This window comes from Lichenostomus cassidix, chromosome 1 (assembly GCF_008360975.1).
Source record: "Lichenostomus cassidix isolate B80296 chromosome 1, HeHo_3.0, whole genome shotgun sequence".
Lineage (NCBI taxonomy): Eukaryota > Metazoa > Chordata > Aves > Passeriformes > Meliphagidae > Lichenostomus > Lichenostomus cassidix.
Window position 1 is genome coordinate 18,055,972 of NC_139479.1, and position 27,230 is coordinate 18,083,201.

The 27,230-nt window shown below is 39.1% G+C and overlaps 1 protein-coding gene across 1 annotated transcript in view; it reads right to left on the reverse strand.

Annotated features, from left to right (window-relative positions):
* Positions 1-27,230, reverse strand: part of FRMPD4 (FERM and PDZ domain containing 4) — a 298,010-nt gene that overhangs the window by 56,209 nt on the left and 214,571 nt on the right. Inside the window, exons 3-4 of the mRNA XM_085052131.1 lie at positions 14,081-14,241; positions 11,839-11,941 (exon numbers count right to left, since the gene is read on the reverse strand). Coding sequence (XP_084908257.1) covers positions 11,839-11,941; positions 14,081-14,241 — 264 coding nt within the window. The remainder of the gene's footprint in view (positions 1-11,838; positions 11,942-14,080; positions 14,242-27,230) is intronic.

Consider the following 27,230-nt stretch of genomic DNA (forward strand, 5'->3'; position numbering starts at 1 on the left):
TTCTGATTGGGCACATCAGGTAAAGTTAGAAGTAGATAATTTCTTGGCAGTTTTGGGAGTCCTTGTTGGCTGCACTACTGCTAAATTAAAAATATGATCGAATTCTGTGTTCTAACTTTTCTAGTGCATCAACCAACACACAAGTCCCCACAACATTTCTATTCCAACTACATTAAGCTACAAACTGCTAAGAAAGACTGTGAATCATGAAATTATTCTTATTGGAGGGAAGCAGGAAAGAGAAAGGACTTGCTAGTGACAGTCTTAAGCCTTTTGATCAGATTTTTTGAAAAGATTCAAAAAAACCCAAAAATTAGGCCTTGTAAACACAAAAAAAAGTCAGAAAAATTCAAAGTCAATTGCACTGAGAGCCAGATCCAATTATTTTACAAAACAAATCTAGACATCTCTCCATCAAAAAGAAGTTTGGTTGGAGAGAGTTTTATCAAACTAGTATTCAGAGAATCATAGACACATAGAATTGTCTGAGTTGGAAGTGATCCACAAGGACCTCTGAAGTCCAACTCCTGGCCCTCCACACGACCACCCCAAGAGTCACACCATGTGCCTCAAAGTGTCCAAACACTTCTTGAACTCTGTCAGGCTCAGTGCTGTGACCACTTCCCTGGGGAGCCTGTTCCAGTGCCCAAACACCCTCTGGGTGAAGAACCTTTTTCTAATACGAACCTCAACCTCCTCTGACACAACTTCAGGCCATTCCCTTGGGTCCTGTCACTGTCACCACAGAGAGGAGATCAATGTCTGCCTCTCCTCTACCACTCGTGAGGAAGTTGTTGACTGCGATGATCTCTCCCGTCAGTCTCGACTTCTCCAGGCTGAACAGACCAAGTGACCTCAGCCATTCCTCATATGGTTTCCTCTCAAGGCCCTTCACCATCCTCACTTCCCTCCTTTGGATGCTCTCCAATAGCTTTATATCTTATATTGTGGCACCCCAGCACTCACAGTGAGGTTGCCCCAGTGCAGAGCAGAGCAGAACAGGACAACCCCCTCCCTTGCCCAGCTGGCCATGCTGTGTCTGATGCCCCCAGGACAGGGTTGTCCCTCCTGGCTGCCAGGGCACTGCTGACTCATGTTCAGTTTGCCATCAACCAGGACCCACAGGACCCTTCCCACAGTGCTGCTCTGCGGCATCTCATTCCCCAGTCTGTCCATACATCCAGGGTTGCCCCACCCCCAGTGCAGAGCTGGGCACTTTGCCTTGCTGAACTTCATACAGCTGGTGGTTGCCTATCTCTCTTAATTTGTCAAGGTCTCTGTGCAGAGCCTCCCTGTCTTTGAGGGAGTCAACAGCTCCTCTCAATTTAGTATCATCAACAAACTTAAAATACCTTCCAGTCCTGCTTCTATATTGTTTCTGAAGATGTTGAAGAGCACAGGGCCAAGGATGGATCCCTGTGGATCCCCACCAGTGACAGTCACCAGGCTGATGTCACCTCATTCACTGTAACCCTTTGTCTCTGATCCATGAGCCAGTTGCTCACCCATCCCATGATGTGTTTATCCACCTGTGGGATGGACATTTTATCCAGAAGGATCCTGTGAGGATGGACATTTTATCCAGAAGGATCCTGTGAGAAAACAGTATTGAAAGCTTTACTGAAATCCAAGTAGATTACATCAACTAATGTCCCTTGATCAGCTAGGTGGGTTACCTTGTCGTAAAAGGAAATCATATTTGTTAAACGAACTTCCTCTCACGAAGCTCTGCTGACTGAATTATGACTGTGTTGTCCTTCGGGTGTTTTTCAATACCTTCCAAAATAATGTTCTCTACAATTTTGCCAGTCACTGAAGTGAGACTGACAGGTGTGTAATTTCCAGGATCATCCTTCTTGCCCATCCTGAAAACTGGAACAACGTTAGCCAGCTTCCAGTCAGCTGGGACCTCTCTGGATTTGTAAGACTGCTCAAGAATCATTGAAAGGAGGCTTTGCATTGACATCAGGCAGGTCTTGGAGTACTCTCAAATGAGTCCCATCAGGCCTCACAGAGTATAGGGATCTAGCTGGGGCAGTAGATGTTACACAAGTTCAGGGTCCACTGGCAGTTTATCATTCTCAAAGACATGGTCCTCCAGCTCAGAGCACTGGTCATCAATGTTGAAGACAAAGAAAGAAAGCATTCAATACCAATGTCTTGTCCATGTCCCTGTTTGTGAGGTGATCATCCTCCCCCTGTAACAGGCTGTTGACATTTCTACACTGCCTTTTGCCATTTATGTATTCTAAAAAACTTTTTATTGTCCCCCACAGTGCTGGTCAGTTTCAACTCAACTGAGCTTTGGCTGCACAGATCTTCTCTCTCTTTTCTAAGTGGTAAGCAGCATCTCTGCATTCCTCCTGTATCATGTGGCTTTGCTTCCACTGGGCATACACCTTCCTTTTTTGCCTTAGCTTCAGAAGAAGATGATCCCTGCTCAGAAGACCAAGGCTCAGACTGACCTGCTGCATTGCCTACCTGACTTCCAACATTTTGGCATTGCTTGCTCCCAGGCCCCTAGGAGGTGTTGCTTAAAAAGTGACAAGACCTGATAGACCCTAGCAGCTTCAAAAGCATTTTGCCAGGGGATTTTACTCACTAGTTCCCTGAGCAACCTGAAGTCTGCTCTCCTAATGTCCAGAGTTTGGCTTTCCTGGCACTTTTCCTCTTGTGTACAGAGATTTTAAAGTCACTTGCTTTGCAGTTGCTCTGGACAAGATGGTCACCAATGATCACTTTGCTCATGAGACCCTCTCTGTTAACAAGCAACAAATCAAGGAGGGTGTATTTCTTGGTCAGCTCTCTTACTTACTCATTTCTATGGTTTTTGTGATTTTGCAACTCCTTAGACAAACTACATGTTACAGATTTCAAGCACTGACCTAGCATGTCTCTGGCTGAGGGAAAGGCAACATTGTCATCAGACCAGGAATATGAAATAGAAGTGTAGAGGTAGCCACTGAAAGTGGACACTGGTGTTCTGAGGGACAGCCACCTTATGGATGCACACAGCTTCAGGAGACACCATTCTTCATTTTATTTTACTTTATAGACTAAATTTCATCTGGGAAGGAAATAGAATTGTGAAACTAAAAACAAACTCTGAGAATCAGGAAGCCAGAAAGACACAGCATCAGCATGCCACAGAGCTAGAGAAAGATCTTGTCATGTTCAGGGACTCCTGAGTCAGCTTCCCATTACACAATTCATTACAATTACACTATTATAGCAATGGACCATGAAGTACCAAGACCTCTCCATGACATTTTACTCTGAGTAGGGTTTTATTCATTTCACAGTCACTCTCCTTATCTCCTTCCCACCCCAGGGAGTGCTGTTTCCACTTTGACAAGGAAAAAACCCGAACAACGAAAGACTAGAAGTATTTCAAATTAATGGAAATATACAAGACATTGCAAATTGGTCACAGTCCTTTAACCCTTCTCTCTCAGCAGTTTAAATTACCTTTTACCTCCCATGAACACTGGTGCATGTAAAACTGCCACCTTCAAAACACCATTCCTTAAAAAGAGGCAATTTAAATCTTTCTGCCTTTCCCTGATACAAGGTACCTGTAGCTGACAGGAATCTCCAAGGGTCAACTTACAAAACCATAAAAATATCATGTTTGCCTCTCAGCTCTTGACATCACCTTTGCTATCTTTCTGTCAAAATACAGCATTTTGGTATAATTCATGGCAGCTACAAGCCACTTTGTTGACAATGCCATCTACATTTCAGTATTTTAAAGAACTAATTCTCTGTCATCCTGAAGCTTTTTAGGCAGCAAATAAAAACCAGTTAATTTCTGTGATTCATATGACCAGCACTGACTCAGGATGAAAGGGAATGCTGATGCCACCACTGTGAAAAGCCACATTGTGAAAGCCTTCCCAAAGCATCACAGGTCCACAACCATCATGTCTTCACGAAAATGGCACGTTTTTCCCTTACAATAACTTCATTAGCTGCTGTGGATGTGCTGAATCAGTCAGCAATCGACTGGCAGAATAAGGGAGCTGTAAACTTCCCAGTGAGGGCAGAGAGACACTTCTGGAAGGACAGAGTTGCTTTGTGAGCTCTGTGCTTGCAGTAGCGAAGGGACCTCTGTCATCTTCATACTTCACAGCCACTCCATGCTGGCAGCCCCAGGCGTGTGGCACAATCCTCTCCTGTCAGCCTATACTGCTTCTCCAGTCCCAGAAACTGTTCTGCACAGACTGTCGCTACCCAAACAAGCTCCTGAAGCTGTCTCTGCCTTGTGTTTCTCCCCGGTTTCTACTTTCTGCCGATTAAATTTCACAGTGTATTCACCTGTGTTAGTGTAGCTGTCCTGTTGTGATGTCTTCAAGACATCTACATGACATTCAAGTACAAACAGCACAATGTAAAGGGCTGGCTTGCCCAGCATTGTCTTTGATGATTTGGAAGTATCATTTCAAAAGAGACATATAATGCAGTTAGGAAAGAGAAACCATGAGATTTTGGTAGTTTGACATCTACTCTCTAATCCTCCCCACCCTGAACACAGGACATGAGATTTTTAGGTACCTCCTGCGACATATTCCAACTGTACATAACCCTTTGATGCATGGGGCTTGCATTACCAGCACAAAGAAGGATAAAAACCTATTGCGGAGCATGCAATCTGGAGGTAATCCATCACATGGAAGCATTAATTCATCATAAACTCAAAGCTGGGTGTTCATTTGTATGACTTTACATGGAAACTACTACTCTGAAACATTCACATCAGTGCATCTGGCTTTAGAGCAAATCTTCCTTTCTGACAAGTCAACACTTTTGTTTAACTGGATGAGAAGCGAGAAGCTTGCCTGTCAGAACAAGCTAATGAGAACAACATTTGCTGGTTCACATTTGAAGAAGGCACTCAGTACAGTTACTTGTGTTTTGAACACAGCTGCTCCACATCTCCATTCATACCCTTGCATTCATTTACCATAAAGCAACTTGTTAGGGAACAGCTGACCTGAAATTCATCACGCTGACTCCTTTTTCTAGAGGAGAACAGAGTGAGATGATGACACAACATTTCAACCAGATGACACATCAAGCCTTGAAATTCCAAAAAGGGCCTGCATTTCTTAACTCCAGGTGCCATTCAGCATGGTTAACACAACAAATTAAGATCTCATCATTCAGAACATTTGAATTATCACGGCCAAACCTTTCTAAACCATGTCAGTCAAATTTTTGCTAAGAATAAGCAAGGATGTGACACTGCATGCATTCAGAGATACAATGGATTTAAAAGAGAACAATGTCCATAGTTGGTATTGATTTTAACAACAACAAGTAATATCTCCATACAGCTTTCAGCTCTTACAGACCTTTGAAAAAGTGGGCAGGCATTTCTGAAATGTTATTGTAGATTAGTAATTAAAATCTGGAGAGACCAGAATTAGCTCTCAATATATTAGCTCAAGAACAAGAAACACCACAATACGGAAGCAAAAAAGATAAATGAGACAATATTAAATGAGTGCTCTCACAGATTCAAAGCTAACTTGAAGTGTGATTCAGTTATCCCTGTATTACATTGCAGAAACACCTCGAAGGGTAGAAGATACATATCTAACAACACCCCTCAAGACAGACAGGAACGGAGTTCTGATGTCCCGAGCTCCCTGCACAGGCTAGCTAATCAGATGTAGCTAATTAAATGCCCTGGCAGAAAGCTTATCTCCACTGATGGCACTTGTAAAACTCCTACAGATCACTTGGTCCAACATTTTGTCCCTTTGTTCACCATTATGTGTTTGAAACCTAAAACACTAGCAATTCATCAATCAGCGCCTGACACAAAGCAGGTACAGCCTCCAGATTTATACACTGAACTGGGAGTATAATGGAGTACCTTCAAATTAAAATTTCTGCATGACTGGTTTTTCAGGAAAAGCAGTTTTCAAGATTCATGGTTGCTAAGCAGTATCATAGTTAATACACTTGTTTTTTCTCTATGATGTTGATGAAGAAAGAATATCTTTAATAGTAAGTCCACCAAAATTATTTGATCCAATAGAAGAGACTGTCTAAACTAGATCCAGGAACATTTAAAAAGCAGCATTTTCAGCTGCTGTGAGATGACGATGATGGCAGGCCCTGTCACTGAGCTCCCTTTTACACTTGCATTTAGCTCTGAGGATGCAGTCAGAAAAGTGGGTCCCTGACATACACAGAGTCAAATGGGAGAGACAGAATCCTCATCCATTTCACAACGATGGTGAGGAGGGTCAGCATTGATTAAATTCATGTCAGCACTTAAAATGCAACAAGCATCCTAAAATCCTGGAGGATTCCTTCTCTCCAGTCTTATGGCAATACACAATTAAAACATAAATTCTACTGCAGAATTGAAAGAATCCTCTAGATCCTCTAGATGAAAACTTGCTGTGACATTAACTTGCCAAAGCAAGAGTTATTTCAGAGAGGTTTTTGAGTAATTTCTCTTAAATAGAAAATAGAGCCAACAAGAAAGAGAAGCCCTTAATGAATTTCACCTTTTTCATTTCTTGCTTTGCAATTAAAGTCTTTCAGTGGAATTCCACAGGACATCGAACACTAATTTACTGCTGTTACAGTTGCAAGGAATGGACTAATCCAGCCTAATTTAGCAACCTAGAAGTCAGGTTTCTACTCAGAAATACTTTTCTGTTCTTCTTCTTTAGTCAATGTATAAATAAATCTTTCTGCAATAGAGTAGTTTTTTCCAAAAGAAGTATCTCAGATGGATCACCCTCTTCAGATGCCAGTTTCTGCTGGATGGCTGCCTGGGTAACTATTTTAATTCAAGTGTGAACAAAATACCACTACCATGCCCTACTCACTGTTTAGTTTATGGAGTAAGCAGTACATTTGTGTGTACATTTTGTACTTAAAATTTCAGTAAAATACCTTGCTAAATAAAAAGTTTTACATATGTTTGGATCCTTGTAGACTAATGCATACTCCATGCAATCTAAGATAAATAAGTCATTCTAGTTATAGAAATTGCCTATAAACATCTATTAAGGCAAATTCTTTTTTAGATGTGCTGCTTTGTTTCAACAGAAAAGGTTAGTTAAACTGATTATTAGAAAGCTAAAAATGTAACAATAATCAATGATAATGAGATCCATGCACCTCTGAGCAAGCAATTAATTGATACTGTACATTAATATACCTTCTAATGTCAGTTTTGCATTGTTGCTCACCTTCAAATAAGGAAAAAATTGCTCCATTGTGCCATGACTTTAATGTTATCTCAAAGTACTTATTGTTAAATATGTGGGAAAAGCTTTAGCTCACAGAATCTGTATCAGCAGTAAAATAAAACCAACATAAATAGCTCCTGATAAATTTTGAACTGACTGTACTTCAAATAAATCTTTAGTATTCTGTTCGCTTGCTCCTTGCCTGGTCTATAAGCTTACATTAAGAAAGCTGATCTTGTTTCTTCCTCTTTTTTGAACTTCTGTAACTTTCTGTCTTGAATGGAACACATCTCGACCACAGCCATAAGTGACATCCATAAAACTGACCTCCCTTTGTAAGGAAAACCATGAACATGTTTATGATGTTCATGACTTCTGAGTTTGTGCTGAAAATAGCTCAGGAGAGCATAATATAGTGCAAAAGCCATTGAACAGCACCCAGAAATAATGAGTCCAAATGGATTTTGTCTGCAAACCATACTGTATTCATATTTCTGCAACCCTGGCTTTCAAAGGATGACTTGAACACTAATTAAGTGTTCCCAGTAAAGCAGAGCCAAAAGAATTCAATGGATCAGAATGACCTACAGGGGATATTTATAAAGAATATCCCCGATGACCTCTAGACCTGAGACTTCCTCGGATAGAAAAGTATCCCTCAATTCTTTAAAAACCAACCCAAATCTTTCACCAGGTTCCTGCTCAGTACCCCCTGGAGTCAGCAGAAATGGCTATAATAGTTTTCTACTTAAGGAAGATTATTTATACTAATGAATGTTTAAAAAGCCCACACATAATTAAAATACTACAATGCAATAAAAAGCCAATGGGAAAATTTCTGTACTGTGCATTGCATTTAACTTCTTGAATTCTCCTGTAGTAAAACCATTACACAAAAGGGACTTTCTTGAAAGACCAGTCTATCTATTTCTAACCCTTTAAGAGTAACAGTAAGACAATTAATTTGGAGCTGATAGGAAAAGGGCTGAAGAAAAACAAATGATGTAAAAAAAAATATTCTGATTTATTTTGTGGTAAATTTATAGATAAAGCAAATTTATTGCTTATGAATATGCTTTTTCTTAATGAAAAAAGATTTAATTGATTTTTTCAGATACCCTTTTTGGTGGATATTTGGATTTTTTTTTTTTTAGATAGATTCTAGCAGAAATTTACTTTTGAATTTTCTTTTCCTTCAATCTCACAATTCTTTTCATAAGTTAATGTTCTGACAATGTTTTCTTGGCAAACAACTAAATATTGTGTTACATTAAAAACTGCTTAACATTCAAGGTTGACTTAACATTGAACAACTGTGTATATTTTGCTTGGAAATGTTGGGCTTTCCCAATCCGAGTGATGTTTGATGCTCACCTGTTTGTTAAATCTGACATTTTATTTTCTTATGCAATTTGGCTTTTTTTCTATTTGACATACTATGATATTTATATTAGTATTTTGAAAGTAGATTAATTTTTTCCACACTCTCTGCAATTGTAATGACAAATTCTGTCTTGACTTTACAAAAAGCTTTGAGGGAATGCTGCCTAAAAACAGCCACTAAATTTCACATCATGAATATAAAATATGCCTTGTTATATGTAATCAGCAAGAGACCATGTATTCACAGAAAAAATAGTGTTGGAATATCAATTTCTCATTAATGTGCTGCAGTGACCACAGGATGGTACAGTGTGAGATCCCAAAGGAAAGGAGGAAGAGGAGTCCAGACTAAAGTCAGACTGCAGCTTGTTCAGGGCACTAGAAAGCAGGGTCTTGTGGAATGCAGCTCTGAAATGCCAGAGCCCAGTAGAGCTGGGTGATCTTCACACAGAGCCTCCTCCAGGTGCCAGATTGGTCTATTCCAATCTGCAAGGAAGCAGGCAGACATAGCAGACACCAGTGAGGCTCCACAGAGACAGCCTGAACAAGATCCAGTACAAAATGGAAGGAAATCAGAGCTGGAAATGAAGACAGGTCACCCAGGAGAAACAGAGAAGCTGTACCTGGCCAGGCCAGGGTGGGGTTTGCACAGCTCAGCCGGATAGTGTTTTCATCACTGAAAACACCCAGGATGGAGGAAGGATAACAACAAGGGTCTATACAACTACAATAGCAGTGAAAGCCAAGGGAAATACAGACCTGCTGCTAAACTGAGTGGAAAACCTGATACAGGACACTGAAAAAGCTCAGATGCTCAAGGCTGTCTTGGCTTTGGCCTTTAGTGGCAAGGTCTGCCACCCTGGTCTGTGAGCTCAGTGACAGAATTTAGGGAACAGAGGTAGACAAAGACTGAAGTAGGGAATGCTGAGGCAAGAGTGGCACTCACAAGTCCATGTGCCTAGATGGGATGCGTCTAAGGCTGATGAAGAAGTTGGCTCATGTCGTTTTAAAAGGCTGGTTAGGAACTGAAACATCTACCCAGTTTGGTTGTGAAATCTCCATATCTGAAGGCATTAAAGACTTGATTTGGCAAGCCACATCTGAGCAGCCACATCTAACTTTGACTCTACCTTGCCTGGAGCAGAGGTTTGACTGGATGGGCTCCAGAAATCTCCTCTCAGTTCTTCTATGATTTTGTGATTACACCCATTGCATAACCTATGCATTTGGAACACATCACTGCTGACCACTGACATGCTGCTACCTTCAGGAAAACGAGTCTTCAAAACTTCTCCCACGCACATTAAAAAATGGAGATTTGTTGAAAAGTTTCAGATGTATCTAAGCAGTATGAAAACCTTAAATTATACAGAAGAGATTCACTATTTCACTGATGTAAAGAATTGCTTCTGCTGTGGTGTCAGGACTCCACACTGACAGTGTCTAATCATTCCAAGCAACCCCACTGGCATGAAAAGAAAACTCTTATTTTCAAATGCTGTTAACATACAACCCCAATATATTTCACTCCAAATCTCATCAAAGGATGTGTCTCTGTCAAAATCTCAACAGCAGACAGATTTTGAGAGCAGAGGTAGAATTACAGTGTAAGAAAAGCATCACCTAAAGCTTTCCCTGGAATGAAACAACACTTAATTTGGCACTACCTATGTAGTCAATGTAATTGGGAAGGGTGACATTGTTATTGAGTTTCTCATTTGAAAACAGACAGAGAATCAGCTACACAATAAATTCAGTTTGTCTCAGGTCTAATCAGTCTATTTTCCTTGCTCATATTACTACATATTGCTGGAAGCAGAAAATGAGCTCGAGATCCTAACTTTGCTTAATATCAAAGAATCAGGGAAAGAATGAAGAAGGCAATATTATTGCTTTATGAAGAAACAAAGACATCAAAAATGGGTATAAGACCCATTTTTGAGGCTTATACTGGTGGTCAACACAAAGCACAAGACAGAACTTTATTAGGAGCAGGACAGTTCCTTCAGTTCATGGAGTCTACTCATCACAATAAGCTCTTAGCAAATTGTGTTTGTTAATTGACTTGCAGGCTAACAATTCTGAAAAAAATCTGAAAATATATTTTGTTTAAACCCATCTAACACAGATGAAAGCATCAGCATCGCTGGAATGTTTATACCATTTCATCTTCTTACGAAGTTTTCCTTAAAGCTGAATCCCCAGCAAATGGGCACCTTTTGCTGAATTTATCACCTGCAGGAGGAGTACAACTACTGCAGCACCTCCTGCCCAAGCATCTATAAGCAAATGAGAATTTTAAAAATTACATGGGTAATATTGAAGAAAGATAGCTACAAGTCTTGGGGAGAAGTACCGGTACAGTTAAAACCTGAGTATCTCTCAGGAACCGAAAAGACCCACCAATTCAGAGTTTACACCAATGGGAAGGAGAATATAGAAACAAAACTGGTATACAGCAACCAGCCTACTGGAATTTAAATTATTCATTTTTATCTTTAAGTTTTTAGTTACTTGCCTTTTTTCTGTGCAATGCACTAACATTTCTTGTTAATCCAAAAGCAAAATTTATTATGCAAACAACAATACATATTTTTCTACATCATTAGCATTTGTCAGTCACTCTTCTTCCTTTCCTTCTACATCCCATTAGAAATCCTGACATTTCTCCTTTCCTGTAGTATCCACAGTCACTTTTCTTGTCTAATTTTCCATCTTCTGCTCTCTTCCCTGACTGCTTTTTTCACACAAACTCACCTACCTGCAATCCACCTAAACACTTTTTAAACTTCCCTACATATTTACACGCATTCATCAACTCTCAAAAATCACCCTACCGAGCTTTCTTTGTTCTTCACATAAGACCAACCTGACTCAACTTTCTTCATGTGAAAAATGAACAGTACTGCAACAGTGACTGGAGCTTCCATGCTCCAGGAATCATCTTTTCAATGACCCATACAAAAAAAAAATACCAGGAGAATACTATTCCTCTTTTGATACCCAAGTGCTTTGGAGCTATTCCTGTATTTTTTTATACTTTTTCAGCTACCCAGATGACATTTTAAGAGGGCACTTAATTTCAATATTAAAATAATTCATCATTCTCCATTACAACTAAAGCAACATTATTTTCTCTTTTCTCAGTCATGAGAAGGCAAAACTTGCTGTACTGTTGAATGACTGCACAGGCAATAAGTCACTGGGTTCGTAGTTTAAATGACAGGACATCAACTACCTGACAAGGTCAATGACTCTCTCCCTTGGAGCAGTGCTGACTGGCTCATCATTAATCATTATGATCTGATCCCCTGGTATAAGCTTTCCTTCAGAGGGGCCGCCTGCAGACAAATAAAGAAAAAAGAAAAAAAAAAAAAGAGAGAGCACAGGTTAGCAGACCATTGTAAATGCACAAACACACTGTTGTTCACATACTACAAGTTTATTTTTGCTTCAGTTAATGATATGTTTAACACTAACACTATTTCTGACATTACCAGTACTCCCTCACCAGGAAAATCTTCAGATAGTGGCTTAAGCAGCTTCTACTGAAGTTCCTCAAGTTCTAAACCCATATCTAGCCACCTAAAATAAGGGCTCAGTTTTCTGAAGGGCCAAAAGGACTCATAACCCGTGGACTAACGCACCCTCTAAAGTGTGCTCAACCATATTTTACTCATCCCTGATCAATGTTTGTCTGATATTTTGTAAGACCACCCTGAGAGGGATTCCTTTTCCTGTGAACAAATGATCCTGTTTATCTACTGCTAAGATCAGGAAGTCTTTTTCCATGGTAAATATACCAGATCTTCCTTGTTGCAACACATTGTTTCCTGTCCCAGGCAAAGTAATACCAGAGAACATCTTATTCCTTTTTCCTATGAAACATCACTTACATATTTGAACGTCATTCACAGGTCTCTCCTGTGACTTTTCTGTTCTAAGCAAAACAAACCTGTTTTCTTCAATTGAAGATGGTAAGTTTTTATACCTCCAACCCCTTGAGTCTCTTCTCTGCTAAATTCCTACTACTTGATCAGGTACGTACAAGTACATCCTGCACAGGTACATCCAAAGGCACTGCCACTTTCAGTTAGACATGAATATTTAGCATTAGTCTGAGTAGACAATGTCATGTGTATGTCTATGTGGTTTGGACTCTGACATTGCTGAAATGCACATTGAGTGCATTTTACTTTACAAAATGCACATATTACGTCGTTTCTCAGCACGATTACATGCCCGGAAGATGATGTGACATCACAGTTCCTAATGAAAAGATGTATCCTTTCCAGTCTTCATCTTTAAGCTCCTCAATGATGATACATAAAAACTAAAATATTATTACAAGTATGAAGATAACAATCTTAAAATGTTTCAGCATCAAAACCAAGTCATTCAACAACTGAGCTAATGCTCATCCTTCCCTCTGTTTGCTTTGAAAACTTCACTCCACTTCCATATCCTGCATAAATAGATACAAATCCATGTAGGAGAATGTTGTCCTGAGCTTGTATTTCCTCCTATTCATTTGGAACAGAACATAATAACATTTTCCAAATTTTAACATAAAACTACGTTAATAATGCCAAGTTGAGAGAAATAAGCTGTCTGGATCTAGTTCAAATATTAGTTACATTGCTCACTTCCTGTGAAAGCAATACAAATGTAATCAATGCACACACGTGGGTAAATGACATCAGAACTTCAAAAAGTCAATTTTGCCTCTCCTCTGCTCTCTGTGGGGGTTCTGGAGAACATATTGAACAAGAGCAAAGTCAAATCCCTGCCCTTGGCTCCAAGGCACTTTTACATAACAACTGAACTTTTAAGCATAGAGAGCAGGAGCCTGCTATTTGGGAGACAGATTAGTCCCAGATCTGGTCTTTTGTAACTTCAAAAATATCACAAACATCACTAATTTTTACTGCAGGAAAGATGTTTAGGGGTATATTTTGACCTGGCTTTTAACCATATAGTTATACAGATGCATTCATTAAAAAAAAAAAAAAAGCCAGCAATAACATCTTCTTTTTCAGAAAGAAGTATTGTTTCTAGAAACCTAGCTCTCCTTGGGAAGGTAATGATAAGAATGAAAAATATGCAAGCTTTTATCTCACAACTCAACATACCTCTTGAAAATGCTGATTCAATGGTAATGAAGGTGACAGCAAACCAATATAAAGATACCAGGGAGAAGGTATTTCCTTGAATGAAATGGGTTAACCTTTATCAGGCAAACAATAGTAATGGCTCAGAGCAATAATTCCAAACTGTCTTTCTGCTAACACATTTATGTAATGTTAAAAAATGAATGTGAGGAAGGAAACCACCAGGCAATACAAGGCTTAAAATCCTACCTAGTATTTGTAATTATTTTGTCTGCCTGAATATTTCAACAGTACTCAAATTTGTAGCTGCATTTCATCTTAGTAGGCTAAACTGAAGTTTGCTTCTGGGGTCAGGTGAGGAAAACATACCTGGTGTTACTGAGCGTACAACAACTGGCTTTTCACTACCAGCCACAAACCCAAATCCTAGCACAGGATCCCTCCTCATTTCCACTTTCCGAGGGGTTGGAGGGGTTATTTGGCAGCTCTCTATTCGAGGGTCTTCAAATGTGGCTGATTGTGTCATGTGACTGTGAAAAAAAAAAAAAAGATGGAAAAAGGAAAAAAATCATTAAAACATGGTTTTGTGGTATCTACTTGAGCCAAGCAATTTGTGCAACGATATGAGATGAATACCTGAAACCTTCTCACTAGAGGAACTAAAACACCAACTTAATAATTTTCTATTAGATTTTCTTATGCATTAAGTAATAATGCTGCTGGCAGGTCTCAAATACTAATCAATAGTACCAGGCTATAAAGAGGCCTCTTTTTGACAGTGCACATTTAACCATACCCCATATATGAGAGAAAAATAACCTGACAATAAAGCCTTTGTCATCTGTGCTTGCATTTTTCATCCTTCAATTTCTAGAAGGGAAAAATAATTGTAGTGACCTACTTGTACCATAAACAACAACAGTTAGAGTCTGCCAGCCTTTTTAAAAAGAAGACACACATTTAAATTTGGGGTTCTAATATGTTAAGCAAGTTTCTGAGATGAGTCCTCTCCATTCCTAAGGCACAGGTAACAGCTCTGTATTTGCTACTTGGATAAACCATCTGAAATCACTTCAAAATGTTCTGGGGCACAAACAAACAAATAAACAAACAAGATAGCAAGAAAATATATTTATGTGGAATTACTAAAATACTTTACTTTCTTCTATGGTGTTATGACAATGCCTATTTATTGTACCTAGAAGAAAAAATTCTCATGGCTGGAGGGAAAAGATCTTGATCTTTCAAGCAGAAAATAGAAAGGATGAAAGCTATCCAACATCACATATCCATGAAATAGGTAATGGTTTAAAAGCATAAAGATTTTAAATTAACGTTAATAAACACTGAAATGCGGCCGATGCTGTACACAGTCAGAACCAAAACGTACTTTGCATTTTCTACCCAATGCCTGGAGCCCCCCACTGAATCAAAGCTACCAATTTCCAGTGCCAATAAGACAGACAAACAGACCACTCCAGTGTCAAACACCATCCATTGAACCCACTGCTTCAGGAAACCTAACTACCACTGCAGGCAACAAGCAATATCTGATCAGCACAGCACAAAGACAGACTTCAGCTCATGGCATCAACTTATTGCAGTCCTGAGAGAGCTCAGATAATATTTGTTTTAAGTTGCCTGGCCACGAGTTAACTCTTTTATTACTTTCAAGAGACTATAAGTCTGCAAGTGCTGCACTAACTCTAGCTCATGGCAGATAAATGCACTAGAAAAACGGAGGGAACCATGTCCCCACCCTACCTGCAGAGAGGGCACAGGCTCTGAGAAAGGTAACAACCAAGTGCCCAGTCTAAGAACACTGAAATGCACATCAGGGAGGCAGATATCTTTACAGAACCAGGAAGTATCATCAGTTGGTGTCCTCATAATTAATTAACAATACGCAAGTCAAGTAATTTTCACGTATCTTTGATAATTTTACATACAGCATAACATGAGAGTTAAGGGACATACCATGCAACCAGCATTGTTGCTCTCACCAGCTGTCCCTTTTCCATCTGCAAATACAATTCCCTGAAGAACTCCAAACAGGTAGTCCATAAGGAGAAAGGTATCATTCAGAGATCTATTTTCAGCATCAACAACATGCAAAAACTTCTCTGATCTTTCCCCAACACATACACCTTGGGCATGACATCAATTTACTTTCTCTCCGTGGTCTGCTTCATTACTGATACACACAAGAGCAGCAAATCTCAGTAAACTCTCAGTGGGAGTCTATTTCTGTTACTGGATTTTTCTAGGGCTTTTCTTCAAAGAAGCTCTCTATCCCTATCACTGGATTCAGTCTGCCATGACAGTTACATGCTGTCTTTTTATGCATATGATCAGAGGCAGCAGAAGCTCCTTCCTTACAAAAATAGGAGAGAGAGAGAATATCTCTGTGCTCTCTTACTATATGCATAAGGTGAGGTCAGCAAAGAAAGTACTTGTTTTTTACCAGCTAAAGCATCACATCTGATGCTTCATTTTCTTCCTCCTCCTCCTGTTCCTCTAGATTTTGTCAGTTTATTTTAGGTAATTTTCTATTGTGTTTTTCAAATGAACTGTTAAAAAACCCAGAGAATTGTATGCAGACCATTTAAGAAATCTATCTTCAAGACCTCCCAGGCACCTCCTCCCCATAAATTCCTGCTTATGATTTGTGCTTCTATATATTCAAACATTTTGTCTTTCTAATGAGACAATTTCTGAGGTGTCACTGGCATTAAAAAAACTATCTATTCAACTTGAGAACTTTTTTTTGGTAGAGAAGACAAAACTCTGCATTTTTCACCTCTCTTAGATGGCAGCCCCACAACATTAACTTCCCAGAAAGTTAAGATAATCTATTTAATCATTTTTTCCTAATAGCTGTTCCCATTTTTGTAATTGGGGCACTACAAGCCCAAACAAAAAGTGCCTTCTGTCTCCAAAGAAAAAATGCCATATTTACAAGCGACTCAAAAATACTGCTTGAGCCTTTGAAAACTACTTTCCTGTCATTGTATTCACTTTCTTTCCTAGCACTTGTGTAGTCTGTTTTAAAAAGAAAAAAAAAACCCTAAACAACCCCCAAATCCCCCACCACCAGCTGCCCTTCACATAATAAATTCTAAAAGCAGACAGATATGCTCAACAGAGCAACCCTGCAGCTGGGTGCTCCAGCCCTTGCCTCGGCTGGTGCTGAGAATCTGCAGCAGCACAGCATCAGTTATTCAAAGCCCAGGCAAGAGGAGCCGTGAGGAACAGTCCATCATGATTCTGAGTGGCGCAGCAGACACTATTGATTTTTAAGGTTATCCACCTTGAAATACATCAACTAAAAAGACTCTGCAGCTCACGCTTCCACAGCTTGCTGCATCAGATATTCTTGTGTCATTCAGTATGTTGGGGGTGTATTTCAAGAGAGCAGCAAGATATATAAATATGATCCCAGAAGAGATTAGATGAACACTCAAAGCTTTGTGTGATGGTACACTGACAAACGCGCTTCCTCCTGTGGTTAGTTCATTATTGAGATGCCAGTTGTAGTACCACAGTTCAAGACTAATTTGAATTTTGCATTAATTGGAGGTATTTGATCTCCATCTCAGCTATGGAAAATACTGACTTCTTCAGAATAACTATGCCAAGAGTTCTAAACCAGAATCTAATAAGCTTGGACTAAAAAAAGACACTTTGGGGAACCCTGCACAGAACATCACCTACACTGTGAAATATCTTACAAGAATAACACCAACACTGCAAACTTGCTATTTGCTTCAAACACAGTAAAAATGTGTTTAGATGGTACAGTTCTTACATCATACATAAAGATTCACTTTTCTCAAGGAAAAATAGAAGAAAAAGCCTCAGATTTTAAATATGAACTATTCTTTCCACATACACAAACACAAGCTGCCCTTAGATTGCCTTTTTGAAGCGAGACACTTATTTCTTCCCATTTTCAATGGCTGAGATTAGTCCTTGCTTTACAAAAGGCCATCTTCTCTGATACACTTATATTGTCAGCAGTGGGAGACTGCTGCCATATTAAGGACAGTAATTCTGAGAGGATTTCTTGAACAGAGATTTTATATACTAGACTCTTCTGAGAGATAAACTACCAGCTATGGAAAATCATAGCAGAAGTGCCATCATAAGCACTTACTCTCAAAAACTCTCTGTGGCAACTGCTCTACTCAAAAGAGAAGGCAACAGGGGAAAGGAGAGAGAAGGCATCTGAGCATGCATGCACCAACACACAAAGCAGAATAGAGACATTGCAGGGTGGCATAAAATTAATGTGCAGGCTTACCCACAAAGGGTCCTACAGTGAGCAAAGGAGGAAGAAAATTAGGAAAGAAAAACACCCTGGGAAGCACTGATCAGCTGCATCCCAGCAGCCAGCACCTGCAAATACAATTCAGATGCCCAGGATATTATGGGGAGCCTAACTTAACACATGCATGCCCAAATTCATGCCTGGCTTAGTCAGAGGTGTGATTTAAGGCTGACACTTTGAATCTTCACATAATTACCTTCAAAATTATTAACTTGGTAATATTTTCCATGGAAACCTTCCTAGCACTGTCCTTATTTAAATTACAAGCTGAATAATCCAAGCAATATTGAAACAAAGACTGCAATCTAGAGCTTAATTTAAAAATGCATATTAGTAATTTATAGCAAAGTATCTTGAGTACAACACTTTTTTAGCCTTTAGATTTTGACATGTGATTCCTTGACACTTAGGGATTAGTGGGTTAATTCTGAGCATTTTGTCTATGGCAGCTAAGAGAGCTTGCCCACATCAGGCTGGAATTTGTTGTGCAGGAGTTTGCATTTCCACAGAAAAATACTTATAGCTAAAACTCTTCTAAGAAACTGAAAACTACGGCATGAACCCAGTGACCCTGGATATGATAAACGTTATTTTAGAAATATGTAACAAAGGCACCTGAACAACTTCAGCTCTGGTCTGCAAAAACATCCAGAAAGAAAGCAGAGAAAGTGATACCTCAAGCTGACTCAAATGCAGCTGCACACCCACAAACTCTAAAACAACAGTAATCAAATCGTTGTTGCATCATATTTTAACAGAGTGGCCACATGCTGCTTTTTGGTGTCTCATTTTGTATTCCTCTATTGCATTTTGTTTCAATTACTTCACAGGTAAACATCAGATTGCGATTTTGGGGTGTTTTTAATCCTTAGCTTTTAAATAGTTACAGTATTTCTGCTAAGATTGACTTACCTACAAAACAGACTCTCTTTCACTTGAGACACAGCAGGTGTAAACCTGGTCAATGATGGAGAAGAGACTGTGGAAATGTCAAACCACTCACAGACTGATGAGTGGAAGTGGGCAAGGAGGATGGAGACAAGCACTTTTTCTCAAAGGTTTAATTCAGAAACAACAAAACCACTTCAAATTTTTTGAGCACTGTTAAAATCCTGTCTCATTAATTTGGAAGAGGTGGAGTATCTGCTTTGTTGATTGCAGTTGAGATTTTCAGTAAGATCTGTGCAAGTTAAGGACACTGAACAAACTTCCATCTACAACTGTCCATCTGAATCCCTGCCATGAGCCTCTGCCTGTCCTGCCCCGGAACTAACTCTTCATACTCTATTCAGAGTCTTGGGTTGTGCACTCAAAATTTTCTAGGAGCTGGAAAAGCTATTGTAGCAACACAAGAAAGTAAATTTGATTCTCATTCAATCACTATTCTTCAGGAATTAGCACTAAAGTCTTGAGACTTGAGACACTTCTACGGAAACTGGTAACAACATGAGGGCATTTTCTATTTTTCTGCTTGATAATCTGGAAAGACTACCAAAACAACAACGACAGTTAAAGAGAACTGTCATAGAGACAAAGAAATATGCAAACCCTCCAGAAAACTAAAAACTGATCTTCATTTATTTAGCTTAACTAGCAGCTAAATATGAAAAATAATTTCCTTCCTTCATTTCTTCCTGGCACCTCTCAGTATATCCCAAGTTAATTTATTTTCTCTAAGAAATCCCCCAAGAATTATTAAGAACTAGGACACAAATGTCAAAATCATGCATGAACTGCCTTTTACTTGAAAATTATATTCCAAGAAAAAAGTGCACAAGTAGTTATTACATTGCTCAGTAAAACTGCTGCTCCTACAGAGAATCTGGTGGCTTGACAAACTGTTTTTTGCTCCATTTTGCAAGAAACCAGAGAGTAGCTCACAGCTCCAGAATTTTTTTTGAGACATATTCAACAGACAAAAATTTATTTTCAGTGGTTCAAAAAGGAGTCAACTTTTAACACTTCAAGAACACATTCCCTACATTTTCTCTGTTTTCGTGCAAGCGTATATACCAGGAATTCAGTATCACAGCCACAAAATGCAACTGGGAATATTATTCAGATATTTTTTTTCTTTCTTTCTAAGACTATGTTTTTTGCCCCAGTGTCAATTCTAATTTTTCTTTTTTTTAAAGCTTCTTCAACAGTTAAATCCTCCAAAGTCAGGTCATTTTATAACACCCTAGAAAATGTTTGGCATATGCCATCTGGATGAACATATGGTAAAAATGTAATTAGAAAGAAAAAGGTTTGCTGGTTTCAGAAGAAGTTGGTGACAGCTTTTTTTGATAAAATTGGATCCAGGGAAATCTGACACGTAAAAAAATTTCAAAATCCACTCTTCCACTGTTGGGCACGATCTGCAATCTAAACCAAGGCAAGGCAAACCAAAATTGCAGTGAATAAAACTGACATGAATACAAATTTAGAGGGCTAAAAAGATTTATGCTCAACTTCAGACAGGCACTGGGAAAAACACACTGAAAATGTAAATCACAGTGACAATTAGCACTTACATTATTACATGTGTAAAATGTGAATGCTCCTGCATTCAGCCTTATTCTATATATGAATGTTATATATTGGGAAGAAAACAAACTTCTATAGTTGAATCCCACAAAGACATGGAAATAAGCTTCAAGCACCAACTGCAGACTAGCAGTTGTTTGTTTTGAGTATTGTATCTACAGATGGCCAAAGAGGTTCTCTCTGAAAATTATTCTTCTCTCAGGATGGCCACAAACATTTCAAGGGCTCTGCGCATGATCGGTATTGAATTTCCTGCCATCTGTATTGCAATGGGACTTCACAGGCACCAGCCAAATAGCAGAAATTGCACAGAAACATCTCAGTGAAAATTGGTGGAGAAAGGGTCACCTGAATGCTAGAATTGCTTTCCCTGCAAGCTGAGCATGATGCCAGCCTGTCAGACTCAGTGCCCAAAATGCACAGACAACATCGGAGTGCCAATGATGAGTAAGTCTAAATTACAGCCGTGTACATACAGCACATAATGCAACTGACACACAGTTATGCTCCTACACACTGCTGAATGGCACTTTTGCACTCAGTTTCTGTCCCTGCAAACTTTTCCCACCTGGGTGACACCAGGTTCAGCAGAAATACTCTTGGTTTCAAAGCCTGTGAGGAAAAGGAGATTCAGGGAGCCGTTCTTGAGCAGGTTTTCACAGCCAAAAGAAGCTCACCAAATACTCATACGTACTAGACTTCATGGATGAACTGTGGATGAACTGCCTCCCACAAGCAATTCCAGGTGTGCAGACACAGGGTAATCCAAAATATGGGAGAGAGAAAGACAGCAGAAAAGGCAAATGGCTAACATTAGCTGGTTTGATCACCAATTGGGCCTTGCCTTTTCCTGGAAAAGAGATTCCTGGAAAAGGATGCCACAAAGTCACCGGCATTTCCTTTCTGAAAGGAGCCTTTTCACAAAACAACTCTTGCCTATGCAGCATGGGCTGGCAGTTCAGCCCAGGGAGGCAGGGAGTTTGGCCACCTGCCTGGCCCAGGTCCTCCGGGAAGGAAACTGTGCAAGATATTTCTGCTAGGAATCAGAATCACTGGCTTTCCTCCAGGGCAGGAATTTCTTACACTTACTGGGTTAGGATTTGAAGTACACCTTGGTTTTACCCCCACAAAAAGCATTTTTCTTAATGTCATCTGAGCTACTCCATTTAGGATAAAGAACTACTTTAAGGCCCTTAAAGGTGATTTGAAATGTAGCTTTTCATTATCTTCTGCACATACATCAATAAATGCTGTTGCAAGTATAGACAAAGAAAAATGAAAAAACCCTAACCTGCAAATACACAGTAAATCCATTAGGGCTGAGAGTGTCCTCTGGAAAACAGAACAAACAATTCCTATTCATCGTGCTTTAGAGGTTTCACACTAACTCCATCAAGAGCAATCTGTCAGCCCTGCCTGGCCCAGCTCTGCAACAAACAGCACAGACCTGTGCTGAGGGCTGCCAGCATTTCCCATCCAGAGAGGAAAAGGAGCTGCCATCTCCAACTCAACATGAACAATTTGTCCAACTGAAATGTTAGAAAGAGAACAAGGGAGGAGAAGCAGCATGGAAAGAGCTTTTAAGGCGCTGATTAGATTAGGAAAGCTACTAACTAAAAAAATCTTGTCTGGTGCAATGCTGGAGGCTTGCTCCAACATGCACATGTCACTCTCTGTAAACACTGAGTGTGGGTAACCTGATAGCATGGTAAGAATACAGAATCTAGATTTAATATGCCCATTGTAACTCCCTGGTGCATCTGGGCTTGGCATGAACAAACAGCTGAAATACTGAAGCCCCTGCTTCAATAGTTCTGTACCTGCCTAACTCTTGGGAACTCATTAGTGTTATGAGCATATGGAGAGAAACAGTTAAAGCAGAAGTTTCTCCATTAGTTTCTCCTTTGAACTTAATCTTCCTCCTTCCTTCAGCAATTGGATGGATGAGCAGGTCAGAGAAAGGGCTCTGAATTTTCTACTCATTTCCTTCCTTTCCAGTTATGACGGAGGGCTCCTGAACCAAAACTAGCCCTTCTGATGGTACCACAACAACCTAGCATTTCACCTGTTGCCTCTAGGGCAAAGTGCAGCCTTTCTCAGGTGGAAACTGAACATCAGCTGGCAGCAGTAAAACAGGTGAAATACCAATGTATGGGTTTAGTTGATAAACAGTGGGTACTCAATACTGCAGCTGCTTAGCTTATTGACAACCAAGTGTTTAAAGAGTCAGGGATATAAACCATAAATCTGGTCAGTGCACCTAGGCTGTACCTGCTTCAGGATGCTGATTTCAGGAAAGAGAAACACAACAACCCAGTTAGAAACATTGAATTTTTCTGAGCTCAGGGTAACACAGAGAAGCAGTCTGTACATCAGTACAACAAGCTTCCCATGCTGGGCATGAGCTCCCTTCACTGGGAATTCGAGCCCAGGAAAGATTAGGAAGTTGCTTTTATAAAGATGTCCAACTCCCACACTGATACAATGAATGCAAGGAAAACCTTTAATTCTCCAGCTGACAGACAGAAAGGAATCTGCAAGCAACCAAGGTGAACAGAATGAATGTAAAAGATTTTTGTAATAACTCACTTAAGTCCCAAAATCAAGCCTTCACGATCTGTGACAAAGTCTTCACAGTTAGTCTTCAAAGCAAATCTAGTTCTGTAACTCTGGAGAAGGCCTTCAGGACAGAGAGGAAACAAAGAAACCATCTCCTCCTTTCTCCTTTCTTTTAACAAATACAAATAGAGAGGATTACTCTTCTTGACTGCTAATTTGGGAGCATGCCATTATGACTTTTCAACAAACTCAAAATGAGAAAGAGAACTTCATTGAAATAATCTAGCATGACAGATTGCACTGATGGGATGTGAGGCTGCCAGATAGAGCTGTCATGCAAAAATGAAGCATAGGGTATTGAAAGAAGAAAAAAATCAGGTGTGTTTGATCTTTGGTTTTTTCCTGATACATTATTCTCTATAGTTCAGCACAAATAGCTGAATGATTTTTCTGGGCTTACTTTTTCATTCCAAAGTAAGCAGATAACCCTTCTAAGTGGGAGCACTTCTAGTAACCACAGGATATTTTATATGTATCTTAGAACTAGGGGTGTTGCAGATCATATTGCAGCTTCATTATATCAAAGAAGCTTTTGCCAAAGCCTGTGGATAATTTCTATTTACCTAGATATGAGAAGCTGCCCAGCTACCAATCTAGTATGTTTGGTAGTATCTATATAAATATTAAAAACACTGTGCATGGCAATGATGTACAAGAATCACTACCTCCTTGAATTCCTAACTGCCAAGCTTCCTCCAGAGGTGATGGAGAAAAAAGGTAATATCCAACATTTCCAAACAGATACATTGGAGTCAAACTGGATTGACAGCTGCTCTAGGGAAGCCTATTAATATAGAAACCCCTTACTTACAGGTGAAGAAAAAAGTCAAACAAAATTGTCATGTAAAGTAACCCGGACACAAAAGAATAAATTATGATGGAAGTTGCAGCCAGGCTGATCAGTACATCAAATCTCTCTGTTTATCTCAAGAAGTCCCAATTCACTGTAAACAGTGGAAGCTCTTAGTAAGGCAAGCAGTTAATTCCAAACTATGAAAATACTCACTTTGGAGTTCAGAACAATTCTACAGATGGTTTGGTCTTTGTTTTAGTCACTGACATGTCACTCTCTTCAGAAATCTAAAGCTGATAAACTCTGCAAAGCCCCATCTCATGAAAAATTTAATTAAAGGCCTTCAAGGTTTCATAACTGAGAAAGTAGAAAAAGTATTTTGGAATTTTTGGATTTGGATCTTTTTTAATGAAAAACAACACTGATGCAATTCTGACATTAAATACAGAGCTGAAACAAAGACTTTAAAGGCTCAGATGAAAAAACCAAATACAATTAAAACAAAATCTTGCTCACTGATACTACACACCTGCAGTATACATGTTCAGCCTGCAAACTGTCATGACTTTTTCTGTACATAGAAAGGTCACATTGACAGAGCAGGCCAAACTTGAAGAAAATAAGCCACAAGTAACGTTCTGAAATGTATTAATTTCTTATCTTCTGAAACTTAAGAAAAAGGGTGGATCTGAGCCATTGGCAGTAAATGTAAATTACTTTATCTTGTAAGTGTTTGTCTTCTTAGGCTCAGGCTGATCTGGGATTAAGGAAAATATGGAAGAGGTGGTCTTTGGTAGCCGTAAAAAAAAAGCGTTTTGGTTTTATTTTTTTTTTAATAAAACCACCACAAAACCAAAATAAGTGCTGAATGACATACTTACTTAAACATCATTTGTGACATGATCTGATTACATAGGAGTAGCTAAATTTAGGCCAATACTATCCCCCATTAAGCTGCAGTCCCCACTATGAGGATAAATCAACTTTGTAGCAAACATTCCAGTTTGAATGTTTCATTCAGTGGTGAAGTCCCTAAATTACTACATAAATTACTCCCACTACATAGGGCATTCTATAAAACAGTACTTTTCTAGTTAGATAACACTTCCTGGTCCAAAGCACTTTAATTTATCACAGAGCATCACTGAACCATAGTGGCCTTTAAAACACAGGGTAGAATTTAAACTACATGGCATGGCACATGGGATGAAAATAAAAAAAGGGGGGGGAAATGTCTGCCTAATTATATCAGTAAAACCTCAACCCATTAGAAAATATACTGTGGCCTCATTTTAGTGTCCATACAAAGCATACTGAATGTCAGTTTTAAATGTCTGCTATAAAGGTAAAGAGCATTTCCACCAAAGAGTGAGAAGCCAAGGCAAGCCAAACCAAACTGTCTGATTTCAGAGAGGGTCAGTGGAGCTCATCAAGGGTCTGGAACACAAGCCTTTCAAGGAACAGCTGAGGGAGCTGGGAGTGTGTAGTCTGGAGAAGACTCAGAGGAGACCTTATCACTCTCTACAATGACCTGAAAGGAGGTTGTAGTAACTTGGGGGTTGTTCTCTTCTTCTAAGTAACAAGCAATAGAACAAGAAGAAATGGCATCAAGTTGTGCCAGAGGAGGTTTAGATTGGATATTGGAAAAATTTCTTAACAAAAGATTTGTCAAGGATTGGAACAGGCTGCCCAGGGAACCAACTCTGGAGGTATTTAAAAGATGTGTAAAACTGGGGACATGGTTTAGTGGTGGGCTTGGCAGGACTGGGCTAATGGTTGGACTTGATGATCTTAGAGGTCTTTTCCAAACTTAATGATTCTCTCAGTCTATTCTACACACAGGATCTTTGCTGACATATCCAGGAATTATGCATATCTTGGTCATGTCATGGCCTATGAGTGAAACTAGGAAATAACATTCTGGACATTTAGTAGACCAATTTTTAATAGAATAAGAAGCCAGTCTATGTAGGAAGCACAAATTCCTCAAAAGCAAAACAGCCCTTCCCATCATTAGTTACTCAACAAACCAACTTTTATAGTTTCAGATCACAGAGAATCTAGTCTATAAATGGAGCACATTTTCATAATCTAATAATATAACATTTTTATTTAACAAAATATGCAAATCAAATTGTTATTCCAGAAATCAAGAACTCGGAAAGATTAATTAGTGAAGTTTTATTTATTTCTGACAAGCAGTTTAACTTCAAAAACTACATAATTCACATTTGGGGATAGGAGAGAAAAAACTATCATGTCAGGAAATTAAATTACCCTTTAAGTTCTGTTTTGAAACATGAGTCGCACATTTTCACAATTGACTTAAAACAACTGGAATATATAAAAAGGCAAAACTCTACTCTTCTCTAAAATTAATTAAAACATCTGGCAAGAGAAAACAACGAGTCTTCTTCACTGATGGGTCATTAACCCACTCACTGTTCTATCAAACTCTATTACTCTACTACTAATGTCCATAATCATAAGGAATAGATGTTGGAAAAGTTTTAACATTTTATATCAAATTCATATCCTCATAGAAGACGGTTACTTATTCTGTTCTGTGGAAAGAATAAGATCAACTGAAACACTAGTAATTCAGGGGACCTTATGTATGTCCATTATAGTTTTGCTATAAGTGAAACAGAAGGAACAAAATAATGTGTTTTAGAAGAAATCTCTTTTAAGTATCTGCACCCACATTCTGTAGAGTTACGCAGATTACTCTTTTGCCAATTGTAGCTCATGTATTTCTACCTCCCAATTATGGCCTGATTCAAATACAAATACATAAAGCTTTTTTAAAAATAACAAATCCCATAACAAACCAGGAAAAAACTTGCAACTGCAGAAAAAATAAAAAATGTTCTGCAATAAATCTTTCTGTTACACTACTTCAATGAAATTTCTGCTCTTCTGTTCTGCTAAGACAGAAGGATAGAAAAAACTACACAATTTTTTAAACAAATCTCAAGGTTTTTTTCTTTAAAAAAACAGCTAGATGCATGGCAACAATTCAGAATACCCAAGTAATGTGAGCACACCAAGTCCAGGGTGACTTTTTTCAGTCAAACCATGCAACAGAAGGAGAAATGGGAAGGAAAGGAGAGTTGGTAGAGATGATATCAGAGGAGAAGCCACTCATCGGCAACTCCTCTACTCCTCTTAATAGTGTATAGTGTGGGAAAAGTGTGACTACTGCCAAGATGAATTTCACAGTCAACTTTCTGGACCACTGGTAACAT